Source organism: Morus notabilis, unplaced genomic scaffold (genome assembly GCF_000414095.1).
Source record: "Morus notabilis unplaced genomic scaffold, ASM41409v2 Scaffold50, whole genome shotgun sequence".
NCBI lineage: Eukaryota > Viridiplantae > Streptophyta > Magnoliopsida > Rosales > Moraceae > Morus > Morus notabilis.
The window spans coordinates 243,482-256,216 of record NW_010358085.1 but is presented as its reverse complement, the minus strand read 5'-3'; the positions used below and the strand labels follow the sequence as shown (position 1 = coordinate 256,216).

Sequence of the window (12,735 nt, the reverse complement as noted above, 5' to 3'; positions counted from 1 at the left end):
GATAATGGTATCTCATTGTTATATGTTCAACAACATATCATGTTCTCAGAGTGTGCTAACAAACTAACCGAGATGAAAACCTGTTCTTTACTTCTTTTTTTTTTTTTTTTTTTTTTGATAATCTTAACAAAATTTTATTGGAAAAAAGATTAAAACAAGGGTATGACAGGAGACAAGGCGTCCACTTAAACAAACAAAGGCACCAGCAACAAGCTAAAAACAAAACACAAATCTAATGAAGAACTAAATCCCATCCTCTAAGCAAATCCGAAAAGGAATGAGCAGTGAGGCCTTTTAACTTGAAACAACCATACTACTTAAAAAACTAATAATAATAAAATAAAATAAAAATAAAATTTTGAGACAATCATAAAGCCACACAAAACTTAATTACGTCCCAAACTACATTAGCATCTTCCTCTGTGTCCTCAATAATTCGATTGCTCCTCTCTAACCAAAGAGCCCAAGTAACACAGGTAGCAACATTCCAAAGTCTTCTCCTTCTACTATCCACAAGATCACCATTGAAGATTTCCGCAACAGCTTTTGGGATCACCCATGAAACTTCAAAGTCAGGTAAAACTCGTTACAAAATGCACAGGGAAAAGGGACAATATAGGAATAGATCAACAATTTCGCCATTTTTTCTACGAAGAACACACTAATTAGGAGACCAAAATAAATGAGGCTTTCTTCTTTGCAAAAAATAACGTGTTAAGTTTTACTATAAACAAGTAGCCAATTAAACACCTGAACTTTATTAAGACTCGAGGCTTTCCAAATAAAATGATAATTTTAGGAGGAATTATTCAGTACACTGCCACGTCATATTGTTTATGTAGTACACCTGACCAATGAGATTATATCATTTAACACACCCATCCAATAAGTTTTTCACTTTTATTTTTCTCTTTCCTAATAGATATTCAATGCAAATACATATTAGGAAAGAGAAAAATAAAAGTGGGGGACTTATTAGACGGGTGTACTAAATGATGCAATCTCATTGGCCGAGTGTATCACATAAGTAATATGACGTGATACACCAAATGTACTGAATAATTTCTTGAATTTTAGATTATTATCACTAGTGCCCTTGAACATTAGAGTCATTTTCGGTTTGTTCTTTGAAATTTAAAAACTCTCACTTTGCCCTTTAAACTTTAAATTGTTCTCACTTAACCCCTTCTATTTCAATTTCTGTTAAAAATCAAATAGAAAAAAAGGAAGTTAAGTGTTACCATGTGGTTCTTATATGTTTGTTTCTAACAGAAATTTAAATAGAAATACCACGCGATTGCATTACTCTCTTTTTTTCTATCAATTTTTAACAGAAATTACAACAAAAATGATTAAGTGAGAACAATTTAAAGTTTATAGAGTAAAATGAAAATTTTTAAAGTTCATGGACAAACCGAGAATGACCCTAACATTCAATGAGTACTAGTGATAATAATCCTAGAATTTTAAATCAAAAAGAGAATGAATGTCAATCATGAAGTTGAAGTAAGACTTGAAAACAGTCCACGACCCTCAAGATGCCAAACCATCTATCTAACAAACTCGCATTCAGCCTAACCCCTTCCAAGCTACCCAGAAGCACCAAATCCTCAACACGTGTCAATGTATATATGTTGAGTTAAGAACAGGTTTTCCGGTGTTCAGATGAAAACCTGTTCTTAACTCAACATAGATACATTGACATGTTAGGTCAAATCATTCAAGAGTATGGAATATGGTTACACATACAGGGTAGAAATAAACAGGGGATAAATTACAACAACAGGCGTAATAACTGAGGTCAAAGATGTCATTGGAGGAAATAGTAAAACGGCTAGAGTGGAGAACTCATCATGGAATTCCACATGAAGAAATTTAACTGGCTTTTTTTGACATGTTCAGTATAGATTCCAAATTCCAGATCTCTTGGCTGTCTTGTGAATCAGCAGCATTCCCTTGCGAAAAATCAGCATTAGTGTAAGTTCGGATTCCACCTAGGCCGTGTCCTCCGCAATCCCTTTCCCTTCCTTGCTGAGCCCTTCTTACTTCCTTCTGATGCTCGGTTAATTCTAACCTCTTCCTTTTCAAGTTTAAACATGCCTTGTCCTTGTGCTTAGTATGATTCATGGTATCCTTCAATAACTCTATCCTTTTTGAAGACTTGTTATCTGTTGCATTTTCCGTGAATTTTTCTGGGGGAGTGTTGGCTCCTAATCCAGAATCACATCTTTTAAGAAATGGCGGGCTTCTCTTGTGAAGGTTTATTCTTCCATTTCTTGTTAGCTTGTCTAAGACATGAAGCAAGTTTTGAGGATAATCCAACCTAATCTGATCACCATATGTTGAATTCCAAAAGGATATGGTTGGCTCTGAAATGGTTGGATTGGGATGAGCCAGAGTTTTCTCAAGAAGAGGCGATTGGAGTTTGAGAAAAGCCGAATCAAAGATTAATGGCGGCTCACTTCTCCTCAAACAATTCATGGTCTCCGTCCATATGAGTTGAAATTTATGATTGATGCTCTCATCTTGCATCTCTATTTGTGCCAGCCATTGGAGCAATGGAGAGGAGAATATCTGAAAGGAAATAAATAGGAAAACTAGATTGCTGAACCAGAAGCATAAATTGAAAATAAAAACTAGGATTTGAAGTTTTGTAATGAAATTCTTCAAAACTTATCCAGCAAAAAAAAAAAAAAAAAAAAGAAAAAAAAATCCATTGTCACATTGGTACAATGTTGTGTATGTGTGTGTGTCGAGAGAGAGAGAGAGAGAGAGAGAGACATTGACATATGAGATATATATATATATATATATATATATATATGTGCGCACACATATCTTAATTTCATGTGACCAGGAAAATTCAAAGGGAGCATGCTAAATCATATGAGACATACAAACCTCAACGAATGACAGAATATCTTGCTTTAAGTGAAGGCAACTGATGCAGTGTGCCAATGCGGAATAAAACCTGAATTCCATCCACAGGGGAGACAGATGGGATGAAATTAAAAATGTAATAGTACAAAAATGAGGGGTACGAGATGGCTAACCTAACTTACCCAGAGGCCATATCAAGATTATGGTCTTTTCCTGTCTTTGTCTGTAGCAACCTCATAAAGCTGTACAATGCCATACAAAACATGATAAGTGACAATTGAAAGAGACAAAAGACACGTATAGAACAATATCCTGCCCCTAGCTTATATTGATTGAACTAATAAACCAATTCTTTAAATAAAAACTTTCAGATAACGACATTATTTTTGGGCAAGTCTTCAAATACATGAATGATGAATCAAATTTATTTCTTATATATTTAGTATCGCAAGGGTGGTTATTCTAGTTTCCCTAACCCCAAGTTGAGAAAATTACTGTGAATCACATATACAAGGCATCTTTTCATAAATATTTTAGATGATATCGAAGATGAGAAAAGGAAAACGAAACTTGTCTGAGATAGTCGTCATCAATCCTTCAGACTGAAAGCTCATTTAGGACTTTTAAAATGGTAAACTACTGCTAGATTTATATTCCCACTAATCAAAATATCAGCTCTACAGAATATCTAATAAAATCAAAGAAAATATTAGGCAGTGGTAAATGCGCATAGATTATGGAATTAGGGGCAGCAACGTTTGCACCTACCTAATAGCCAATGTCAATCGACTGTTCATGCCGGACAATATCTTGAACTCGCTTGTGTTACTCATATGACAGTCGTTCGTATCCAGTCTTAATTCTGAAGATTTCGACTTTTCCAGAACAAAAATCACAATACTCCCATAAAAGGAAATGTTATCAAGATGTAGGTCCTTATGGCTTGCCTCAAGCTCATTGGCAGACTCAAACATGCTTGTGTACTTGTTAAGCCACCCATCTAACATATTACATAGATATTCAGAAAACTTATTAGTGATGAAGCACTCAAAGAGAGAGCCATAAAGTGACTTCCACAGTTCAATAACTTGTTCCAACTCAAGCTTTTCCTGTAGTGGAACATGAGAATCTTCCAAGGAGCCACTGATCTTTGCTGATATCAAATCTTTCCAGTGCAAATGGCATATGACGAATGGGTAGCATAAAAAGTTGCATGTGGCAATGCAAGCACTTCTGTGATCCATTGTAAATGACAAAATATTCTTTATATCGCCTATGCAATCTTTCAGACCTTTTGCTAAAGCTGACCACATCCTTAAACAGCTTAGCCCTGAGAGTTTAAACAATAATCCAACAGTGATGATGAAATTTTCTAGGGGGTCATAAGATAATAATAGAATTTTAAAATACTTTTCTATTGCCTTCAGCATGAAATCAGCATTGGAAGTGTTCAAATTTGACTGTGCCATGACATAGAAGTAGAGCACAGTCAAATAAACTGTTGGTGAAACCATATCCATATAAGTTATAGAGCACATCTCTAAAAATTTTGCATTTCTAGTCTCATCAGCAACACTCTGGCTTTCAATATACTTGAGATCTAATGCCATCTTGTAAAGAGGAGAACCCAACATAGCAGGTTCTATCTCCTCGCTGACAATCTCTATGAGCTGAAGTGAAATACCATGTAAGTCATCTCTATCACTACCTTCAGAAGTTTCTTCACATAAATCCTTCACAAATTTTAAAATTGAAGTCAAACCCAACAGAATAACATCAAAAGTAGTGGATGACTTTTTCAACTCCATTTGGACTCCTTTTGAAACAGATCTAAATAACCTTAAGGAGGCGGCATATGCTAAACTTCTTTTATCCCGAGAGAAAGATGTCTTTGAGGCTTGATTGATTAGAATGTAAATAATCTTCAAATGGAAGTCCAAATGAGTCAGTTCCCATTGCAACCATTTAATAGGATACCGCCGCTTCCATGAGCACTTTGTGAAAGTTTCAGTTATGGAGGCTGTACCTGACAAATGATGGCTCTCCAGACCAGATGTCTCCTTGTTCACATCTCTACACTTTGCTAAAATTGAGGCATTGAGAAAATCTATGCACTGGTTCCACAACCAGATGCTCTTACAATCAGGACCAGTTTGAAAAACTGCTTCATAAATAGGCTCTAATACCAGCTGTTTCACTGGGGAACAATTTACAAAGGAGTCTAATTTATGTAATAGATTACACCACGTGTTGAAGCATGAAGCATGAACCGATGCATCACATTTACTCGACATGACGCCTATTAGAGGCTTCATAATCAACTTCACACTTTTTGAAAATCCATTTGCTTGGATGTCACTATTTTCCCATTTAGATATTCCCATTCGCTCACAGCAACCATTCTCTACAGATGCATTCCTCTTATAAGGTAATATTGCAGGGGAAATTAGTGCATCAATTAGGCCTTCCCATGCAACCTGCAGTGTTAGTGCATCTAACCATGTTAAAAAATTACAAGGATCATTACAATTTTAAATAGTTCCATAAGAGCACCACAACACTTAATCACATAGGATTAATGTAGTTTTTATCAGTTATAGCCTTCTTGGTTTGTCGCTATCACCTCAATATTCAATCACATAAGTCACTAAGGTCCCGTTCGTTTCGCTCATTTAAGTTAAGAACTTGAGTTGAAAAGTGAATATATCTGAGAGAAAATACTGTAACAGAAAAAGTTGAATTTGAATTTTTGTGAGGAAAAACACTATAGCAAAAAGTTTGAATTGTGATTCAAACGGTCAAACGAAATAACTTGCCTTAGATGACAAAATTTGTCTCAAAAAAAGCACCACAAAAGTGAAATGTGACTAAAGAAATGACTCTAAGACATCTAGATTTCTCTAACAAATATTGTACAGCAACCGACTGTATTGAAGAAATACATATATATAACTGGTGGTGTAGGAAAGCACAATCAACAATTTGGAATACCTGTGAAGCTATTTGAAGTTGTGGATCATGGTCCGCAAATGTATACTCGGGGATCTTAAGCATGTCATTAATTAATTTCCTGTTCTTCAATGCATAGGATCCCAGTAACTGGATAAACAATCCCCATGCACGAATGGTCTGAATTTTCATACCACGATTAAGTAAAATTTTCATCCTTGTAAGCAATGTTTGCTTCATATCTTTTACAAGTGCCTGTTTAGGAGAGAACAAAAAAGTATATAGCGAGATCACGAACAAAATAATGAGCCATGTACTATGTCATTAGATGCAATCAGAAATTCTGAGATGACCATCAACATTGAATAACCATAAGGAAGATACTTGTGACCTTAGATTGATATTGTCTAATAATATAGATGAGACGCACTCGCACAAAAATAGAGAGAGAAAGCTCGAAGCCTAAGTTTTCATTTTAATATCATTTTCTTCTGTGGTTAAATAATGGACCAACAACTACATATAATTCTTCCAGCTCTGTTCCCTTCCTCTTTCAAAGTAAATTTCTAGATTCTCGAGGCTTTCATATTGCAAAATAAGACAGATAATAACAGAAACCATTTTTATCCGTACCTTAGAGAGATTTGATGAAGGGGGAACTATTAGAGATCTAATCTTCAATAGACACCTTTCTGACACATCTCTTTCTCTCTTATCAGAGCTGAGAAGTCTTCTATAAATTGGTGGAGCCCATACATGAGAGAAATCTCTCATCTTCTCATGTAATTGAATTGCTAACCTCATCACAGCCTGTCATGATAACATGTGAGCGGAAAATACTAGTGAATTTTCATGGCAACATGACTGCAAAGCATGAATTCACAAGAACTTTTAGGAAGAAATAGCCCAATACTTATTTTGGAAATAGGAAAATAGAAGGCTGTTATATTGATTATTATAAAGTATAATGCAACAAGATATATAATGCAACAAGACACGACACAAGTAATAACCATATGCCTGCCTAGTTAATTTTCTCATAATGGGAATGCGTGTTCATATTTAACTATTTGCAGTGGAGAGCGTGGAAAAAAATCACGTGGCTTGGAAAATGCTTCTACCTGCATGGACTCAAAACTTGTTGACAAGGAACCAAAAGGATTGTCAAGGCCATGGACAATTGCTTGCAACAGAAAATTGAAATGAGAAACAAGTACTGGCTCATTGAATTGTTGGATGGATATGCACCATACTCCCAAGTTACAAACTGACTGCAAGCATTACATAAGACCTTCAAATCAATCATCAAATAAAAAATAAAAATAAAAAAAGAAACTCTAGTAAATAATTTCATTTAAGAATAAAATTAGTACCTTCATTTTCGTGGTTGTGATGAGTTTAACCAGTGACTCCAAAACCAAATTGGCTCCCTCCACTATGACACATGAAAAGATAAATAAATAAATAAAATAACATAACAGCACAAAACGCATTGTAGAAAAGGAAAAAAGAATCCGACCTGCCAGATTTGAACCAGCGACCTAAGGATATCTGATGGTAATATTAACCAACTACAGTCCTCTCTACCAACTGAGCTAAGGTCAGTTTGCACAAAACGCGTCGTCAGTGATGGACAAGCAAATACACAATATGACTGCTTGGCTTGGTTTCTTTTAAGCACAACTACTTTGGATTTAAAATTTGAGGAGTAACAAATTAACAAGCACAGAAATGTATTATAATCAACAATGCACACAAACCACTTCCTCAAATTGTATCGCTCTCAAAACCCATTAGAGACCAGTTAATACTCAAAACTCACAAACCATTTCTCAAACAAAACTCCATCCCAATTCCAACTTAATCGATGAGAAGCATAAATCCTATGTGTGTGCTTTGTTTATTTTTGTTTTTTTTCTCATTTTTATTTTCCCTTTTGCTCTTGGATAGTAGGATTAGGGATTTGAATTACTAACAGAAACCATAGAAGTAAAAATGATAAATTGTGACAATACATACTCGAAATCGCGGCAACAAGGGATGGATGATACATCATGAATCCCAAACATTTCAACGCCTGTCCTGCACTGAAAAAAAAAAAAAAGGAAAAGAAAAGAAATCTACTCAATTCCTCATTCCCTGAGTAGGTAAAAGCAAATATTAAAATTCTCCAAATTTTATCTATATTTGTGTAAAATGACTATGAAAGAATTCATAAATAAGCATGCATGTATATTTTTACAAATGAGAGATTTTTACCCAAAAAAAAAAAAAAAATCCCCATGTATCGATTGAAAATTTCTTTAAATTCATACTACCGATTTTTCCATCAATGCCGCTATTCAATCTACAAATCCAAAAATATATCGGGAAACAAACAGATCCGAAAGAAAATAGTAAAACCAAATTTCAAAATTGCAATTACATTTCTTCGTCTTGATTGTGAACATCGGCGACGATTGGCGGGATTAGGATCGGAATACTGTGAGCTAGGGCCTGGAACGGAGCAGGGCTGTGAGTGGACTGCTCTTGGAGATACAAGAGAGTCGAGTAAGCCAAGGGATTGTTGGTGGTGCCTGAAGAAATTAGGGTTTTGATTTCTTCGAGCTGGTCTGAGAAATTTGACATCGTTGAACTAAGAAGAAGAAGAAGAATTAGTACCGATTTGAAATCCCTAATGTGGAGAGGAGACTATGAAGTGATAAAAACTTTCTCGAGAAGTTTCGCGCCAAAATCAACCTTCTAATTCGAGTTTCAATTCAAATTTTATTATACTTAAAAACTTTTATAAAAAGTCAAATTAAATTTTTTCTGTTATAATAAAAAATTTTCACATAAAATTATATTTTAACTCAAATTAAAAACCTAAATTAATAAACTGAACGAGACTTAAAGTGATTAAAAACTTTTTCAAGAAGCATTTATCTTTATCTTAGCGCGGATTCATTTAAAATAATAATTTTAGACATTATTTTTAAAAAAAAAGAAAGGATGGAAAAAAGAACATAAAAAAATAAAAATAAAAAAAGATATGAATTACAAGACAAAAAAAACTTATAAATAATTTAAAAAATTTTATAAATGATTTATTTATAAAATAATTTATAAAAAAATTAAATAATTTTTAAATAATTTATTTTTTTTAAGGGGTTAATTTTTTTACTTTCATTTTAGAAATAATTTATTCAATTTTTTTTCTTTTCTTTGATGAATTTTATGGAGATACGTGCCCACTTACATTATTACATTTGAAATTAATTTCATTTAGTTTTGTTTAATAAAGAGTGATTTTATTTTATTTTAATGTGTTTTATTTTATTTTATTTAACTGTGATTTTAATTGATTTTAGTATTTGTAAATTATTTATAATAATTTTATCACAAGAGAGTTGAAAATTTAAGATAAAACAATGTTAAAATAAATAAAATCGATCACAAATAACTTTAAAATATATAAACAGAATAATAATAATACAAAAATAATAAAAAAAATATTTTTTTAAAAACACCCTGTGCTTCTCTTACACGTAAGACCCACGCCTTTCCCTCTCTCTTTTTTCACGTGGGACCCACCACTCCTCTCTCTCTTTCTCTCGTGCCTCTTCTCAGAAATATTCCCCACCCCCTCTTGCACATGGGCCCCTCTGCTCTCTCTCTGTCTCTTCCCGACGAGAGATTAGGGCTGACAATCCGAGTAGCGACACGACGATACGATTCAAAATCCGCACGAAATTAATAGGTTTGGGTTTTTCTTAAATAGGTACGGGTCAAAATCAAGTCGAATCCGTGAAACACGATTAAATAATGTATTTATGTATATGAAGTTTGTGCAAGAGTTTTCATGTGTATCATACGCACAAGATCATCAGAAAGTGTATAGAAGTTTTTTTTTTTCCCTTGTATGAAGTTTGTACTAATTATGAAACAAGGGGTATGTGTTTCTTCCCTTGTTGAAGGCAAATTTGTGGTTTCTCGTGAGCGAAGATTTTGGGCTACGGTAACTGTGTTAAGATATCCTATATTGGTGCTTTACTAAGTTTTTGAATGATTATGGGCACATATATCTGGTTCCTGCTGATTTGATTGTTGGGCAATTTGTGTATGTGGTCCGTAAGAGGATAAAACTCGGTGCTGAGAAGGCCATCTTTATATTTGTGAAGAACATTTTGCCACCTACTGGTGAGAAAAGTAGCTTGTAAAAATACAACTTACTCCTGTCATCGCAATTATGTGAAACGATTTCCTTAACACATTCTATTTCATTTGTAGCTGCTATGATGTCTGCAATCTACGAGGAACACAAGGACGAGGATGGTTTTCTCTACATGACGTACAACGGAGAGAACACTTTTGGATCATTCTGAGTAAGTCAGGGTGAAAGTTTGTAAATAAGACTTTAAACAAGCGCTATGAAACTGTGTATATTAATTGCTTTCGCTCCTGTTTACGCTCGCGCAACTCCGAGAATTACTCTTCTTATGCTACTCAACTGTTAATAACAATTGTATCTATACTTCTATGCTGGAAATATTTCGTTGTTAGTCATTTTATGCATGAATAAAGCTTTGTGAAGTTTCTGTTTTATTCCACTATCCAAGTCGAATAAAACCTTTCATTGTCCGACTAATTTTGGTTTCTTTGCTGGTCGTCGAAATGATTGTTTACACTTTTTTCAAATTCCCCTCATTCTTTGAAATATTTGTGTTACATTTGAATTAAAATGTTAAACACTTTGAGTTCTTGATTCATTTCGTAGCTCACTTAAAACGAAGACAGTTGAAGTACTTGTTTATACCAGAGATTGATTATACGGAGACAAAGGTGGTTTCAAACTTATTTAAATTATGTATATTTCCTATATTGATTTTGAACTAACTTGTATCTATATATATTTATTTTCGTGTAGATTTCAATGAAGAGGTGGGGATCTTACGCAAGATATCTTCAACTTTTCATTGCAAGATATCTTCACCTTTTCATTGCAAGATATCTTCAACTTTTCATTGAAAGAAGCGGAGCCTTTCTCACAGGGATCAACTTCTCCTGAACGTAATGATGTACTTGGAGTTCCCCCATTGCAACAAATTATTTAAATGTTTAATTATTAATCATGTATTTTTGTTTGCTAATTTATGAGACTTTTATGTGTTTATTTTTTAATTTGTGAGAGACTTTCATGTGTTTGTTTTAATTTTGAACTTAGATTATGTAATGTCTCTACATCGTGTTAAACAGGTTGAGAAACATGTTCAGAAATAGGTTCAAAAATAGGTTAATACGACCCATTAATTACTTGTTTCATAAACGTGTTGACAGGTAATTAACGGGTTGACACGACACGTTTACGACCTGTTTCATAAACATGTTGGCAGGTAATCAACGGGTTGACACGACACGTTTACGATCTGTTTAATAAATGGGTTAATCGTGTCGTGTCGTGTCAACCCGTTAATAAACAGGTCGTGTTTGGGTTTTGTATTTTGACACGATTAATAAACGGTCGTGTTCGTCTCAAATCTATTCATGTCAACTGAGAGATTTAATACGACACGAATACGACCCGTTAACACGAATTGCCACCCCTACCTTCATTCTAATTCTCAAACTTAGTTCTAAAAAAAAAAAAAAAAACTGAGGAATCGTGGCTTTAAAAAATTTCCTAGACAAACACACATTCCCTTTTGATTCTAGGGAGAGAAAGTACTCTATGTGTACATATGTAGTGAAAGAGAAATGGCTAGCTTCAAATGGAGAATTTTTCGAGAGAGTGTCTCTGGATTCTAGAGGGAGAAATTAGAAAGCAATAGCATTTTAGATAGAGAAAGTGGAGATTACGAAGATACAATGCAATCAATCAAGAGAGTCAATAAAACAAAAATAGATACGTTTTCTACCCGAAAAAAAACTAAAATAGGAAAAATTTAATGACAACAAGGTTTTGTCAATGCAAGAAAAATGAATGTGGACAAGAATTGTGGTAAAGGGAGAAAAAAAAGAAAGTTTGACATTAGTGGTTCCGTTTTTTTCGCTGATTCGAGTTTAGAATTTGAATTTTGTTACAGTAAACAGCTTTCAGAAACAGTCATATTTAACTTTTTTATTATAGTAAAAAACTCTCACACAACATCACATATCAACTCGAATTAAAAACTCAAATTAACGAACCGAACGGGCCATATCTTCGGTCATTTTATAGGAATTTGTACTAATCATTTTGTTTTTAAAACGATCCATTTTTTTCATGGTCAGGTAGGACCCGCCCCGTCCCACGGCCCATTGGATTTTGACCCACCCCTGCCCCGTTAATTTGGTGGGGCGGGTTAGTGCAGGGCGGGTCCTACTGCAGGGCGGTGTGGGTGTGCGGAAAACCCGTCTCGCCCCGCCCCCTTGCAGGAAGAATGAGAAATCAGCTGATCATCTGTTTCTTCATTATGATTTAACCGTGCTATTCTTTAGGTGATTTAATTGGAAAGAGATCAAAGACTTTTTTCGAAGAGAAGGAATTGAAAAAAGAGGATCTCTTTGAGAAAGCAAAATTTTTGCCATCACTTTCCGTTTCGACAGATTCTGCATTAAGTTGGAAGGATATAATTAGTTAGGTTTGGGTGAAATTTTTGTATTGTTTTTATTTATTTATCTTTTTGTTAGTTTTGTTTGTTTAATCATTCTTGTTGCTTTTGTTTAGTTCTAAGGTGTTGGTGGATATCTCACCCAACTTCCCCCTCATACCCTTGTACCTTTTAGCTTTTATTCCCAATAAAGGTCTGAGTTTCTTATTAAAAAAAAAAATCTTTAAACTCTTTTTATTTTTAATTTTTTTTTGGGAATTTGTTAGCTCTTGACTTAAATTGCTACTTCATTTTGCGTTTGATTGTTGTTGATTTGGTATTTGCGGAACTCTTTATG

At 34.1% G+C, this 12,735-nt stretch overlaps 3 protein-coding genes across 3 annotated transcripts; 1 reads left to right on the top strand and 2 right to left on the bottom strand.

Moving 5' to 3' along the window:
- Positions 1-1,875: 1,875 nt before the first annotated feature.
- On the bottom strand, positions 1,876-2,974 carry LOC21394445. The gene is made up of 2 exons (XM_024161503.1): positions 2,902-2,974; positions 1,876-2,574 (listed from the first exon to the last, which is right to left on the bottom strand). Exon 2 carries the CDS (start codon positions 2,530-2,532, stop codon positions 1,876-1,878), a length of 657 nt encoding a protein of 218 aa, XP_024017271.1. The 5' UTR covers positions 2,533-2,574; positions 2,902-2,974.
- Positions 2,975-3,644: 670 nt separating this feature from the next.
- On the bottom strand, positions 3,645-6,069 carry LOC112090262. The gene is made up of 2 exons (XM_024161502.1): positions 5,872-6,069; positions 3,645-5,357 (listed from the first exon to the last, which is right to left on the bottom strand). The coding sequence occupies exons 1-2, from the start codon at positions 6,067-6,069 to the stop codon at positions 3,645-3,647; spliced, it is 1,911 nt and encodes a 636-aa protein (XP_024017270.1).
- Positions 6,070-7,071: 1,002 nt separating this feature from the next.
- LOC112090366 (autophagy-related protein 8a-like) lies at positions 7,072-10,193 on the top strand. The gene is made up of 4 exons (XM_024161501.1): positions 7,072-7,088; positions 7,333-7,371; positions 9,890-10,008; positions 10,099-10,193. The coding sequence occupies exons 1-4, from the start codon at positions 7,072-7,074 to the stop codon at positions 10,191-10,193; spliced, it is 270 nt and encodes an 89-aa protein (XP_024017269.1).
- The last annotated feature ends 2,542 nt before the right edge of the window (positions 10,194-12,735 follow it).

What these genes read in the sequence shown, in the direction of transcription:
- LOC21394445 (XM_024161503.1), bottom strand. Translation starts at nt 2,532, where the DNA reads ATGCAAGATGAGAGCATCAATCATAAATTTCAACTCATATGGACGGAG.
- LOC112090262 (XM_024161502.1), bottom strand. Translation starts at nt 6,069, where the DNA reads ATGAAGCAAACATTGCTTACAAGGATGAAAATTTTACTTAATCGTGGT. An exon ending in AACTTCAAATAGCTTCACAG is followed by an intron (nt 5,358 to 5,871) that starts GTATTCCAAATT and finishes CTAACACTGCAG; the next exon opens with GTTGCATGGGAAGGCCTAAT.
- LOC112090366 (XM_024161501.1), top strand. An exon ending in CCAGATTTGAACCAGCGACC is followed by an intron (nt 7,372 to 9,889) that starts TAAGGATATCTG and finishes TTATGGGCACAT; the next exon opens with ATATCTGGTTCCTGCTGATT. An exon ending in GAACATTTTGCCACCTACTG is followed by an intron (nt 10,009 to 10,098) that starts GTGAGAAAAGTA and finishes TTTCATTTGTAG; the next exon opens with CTGCTATGATGTCTGCAATC.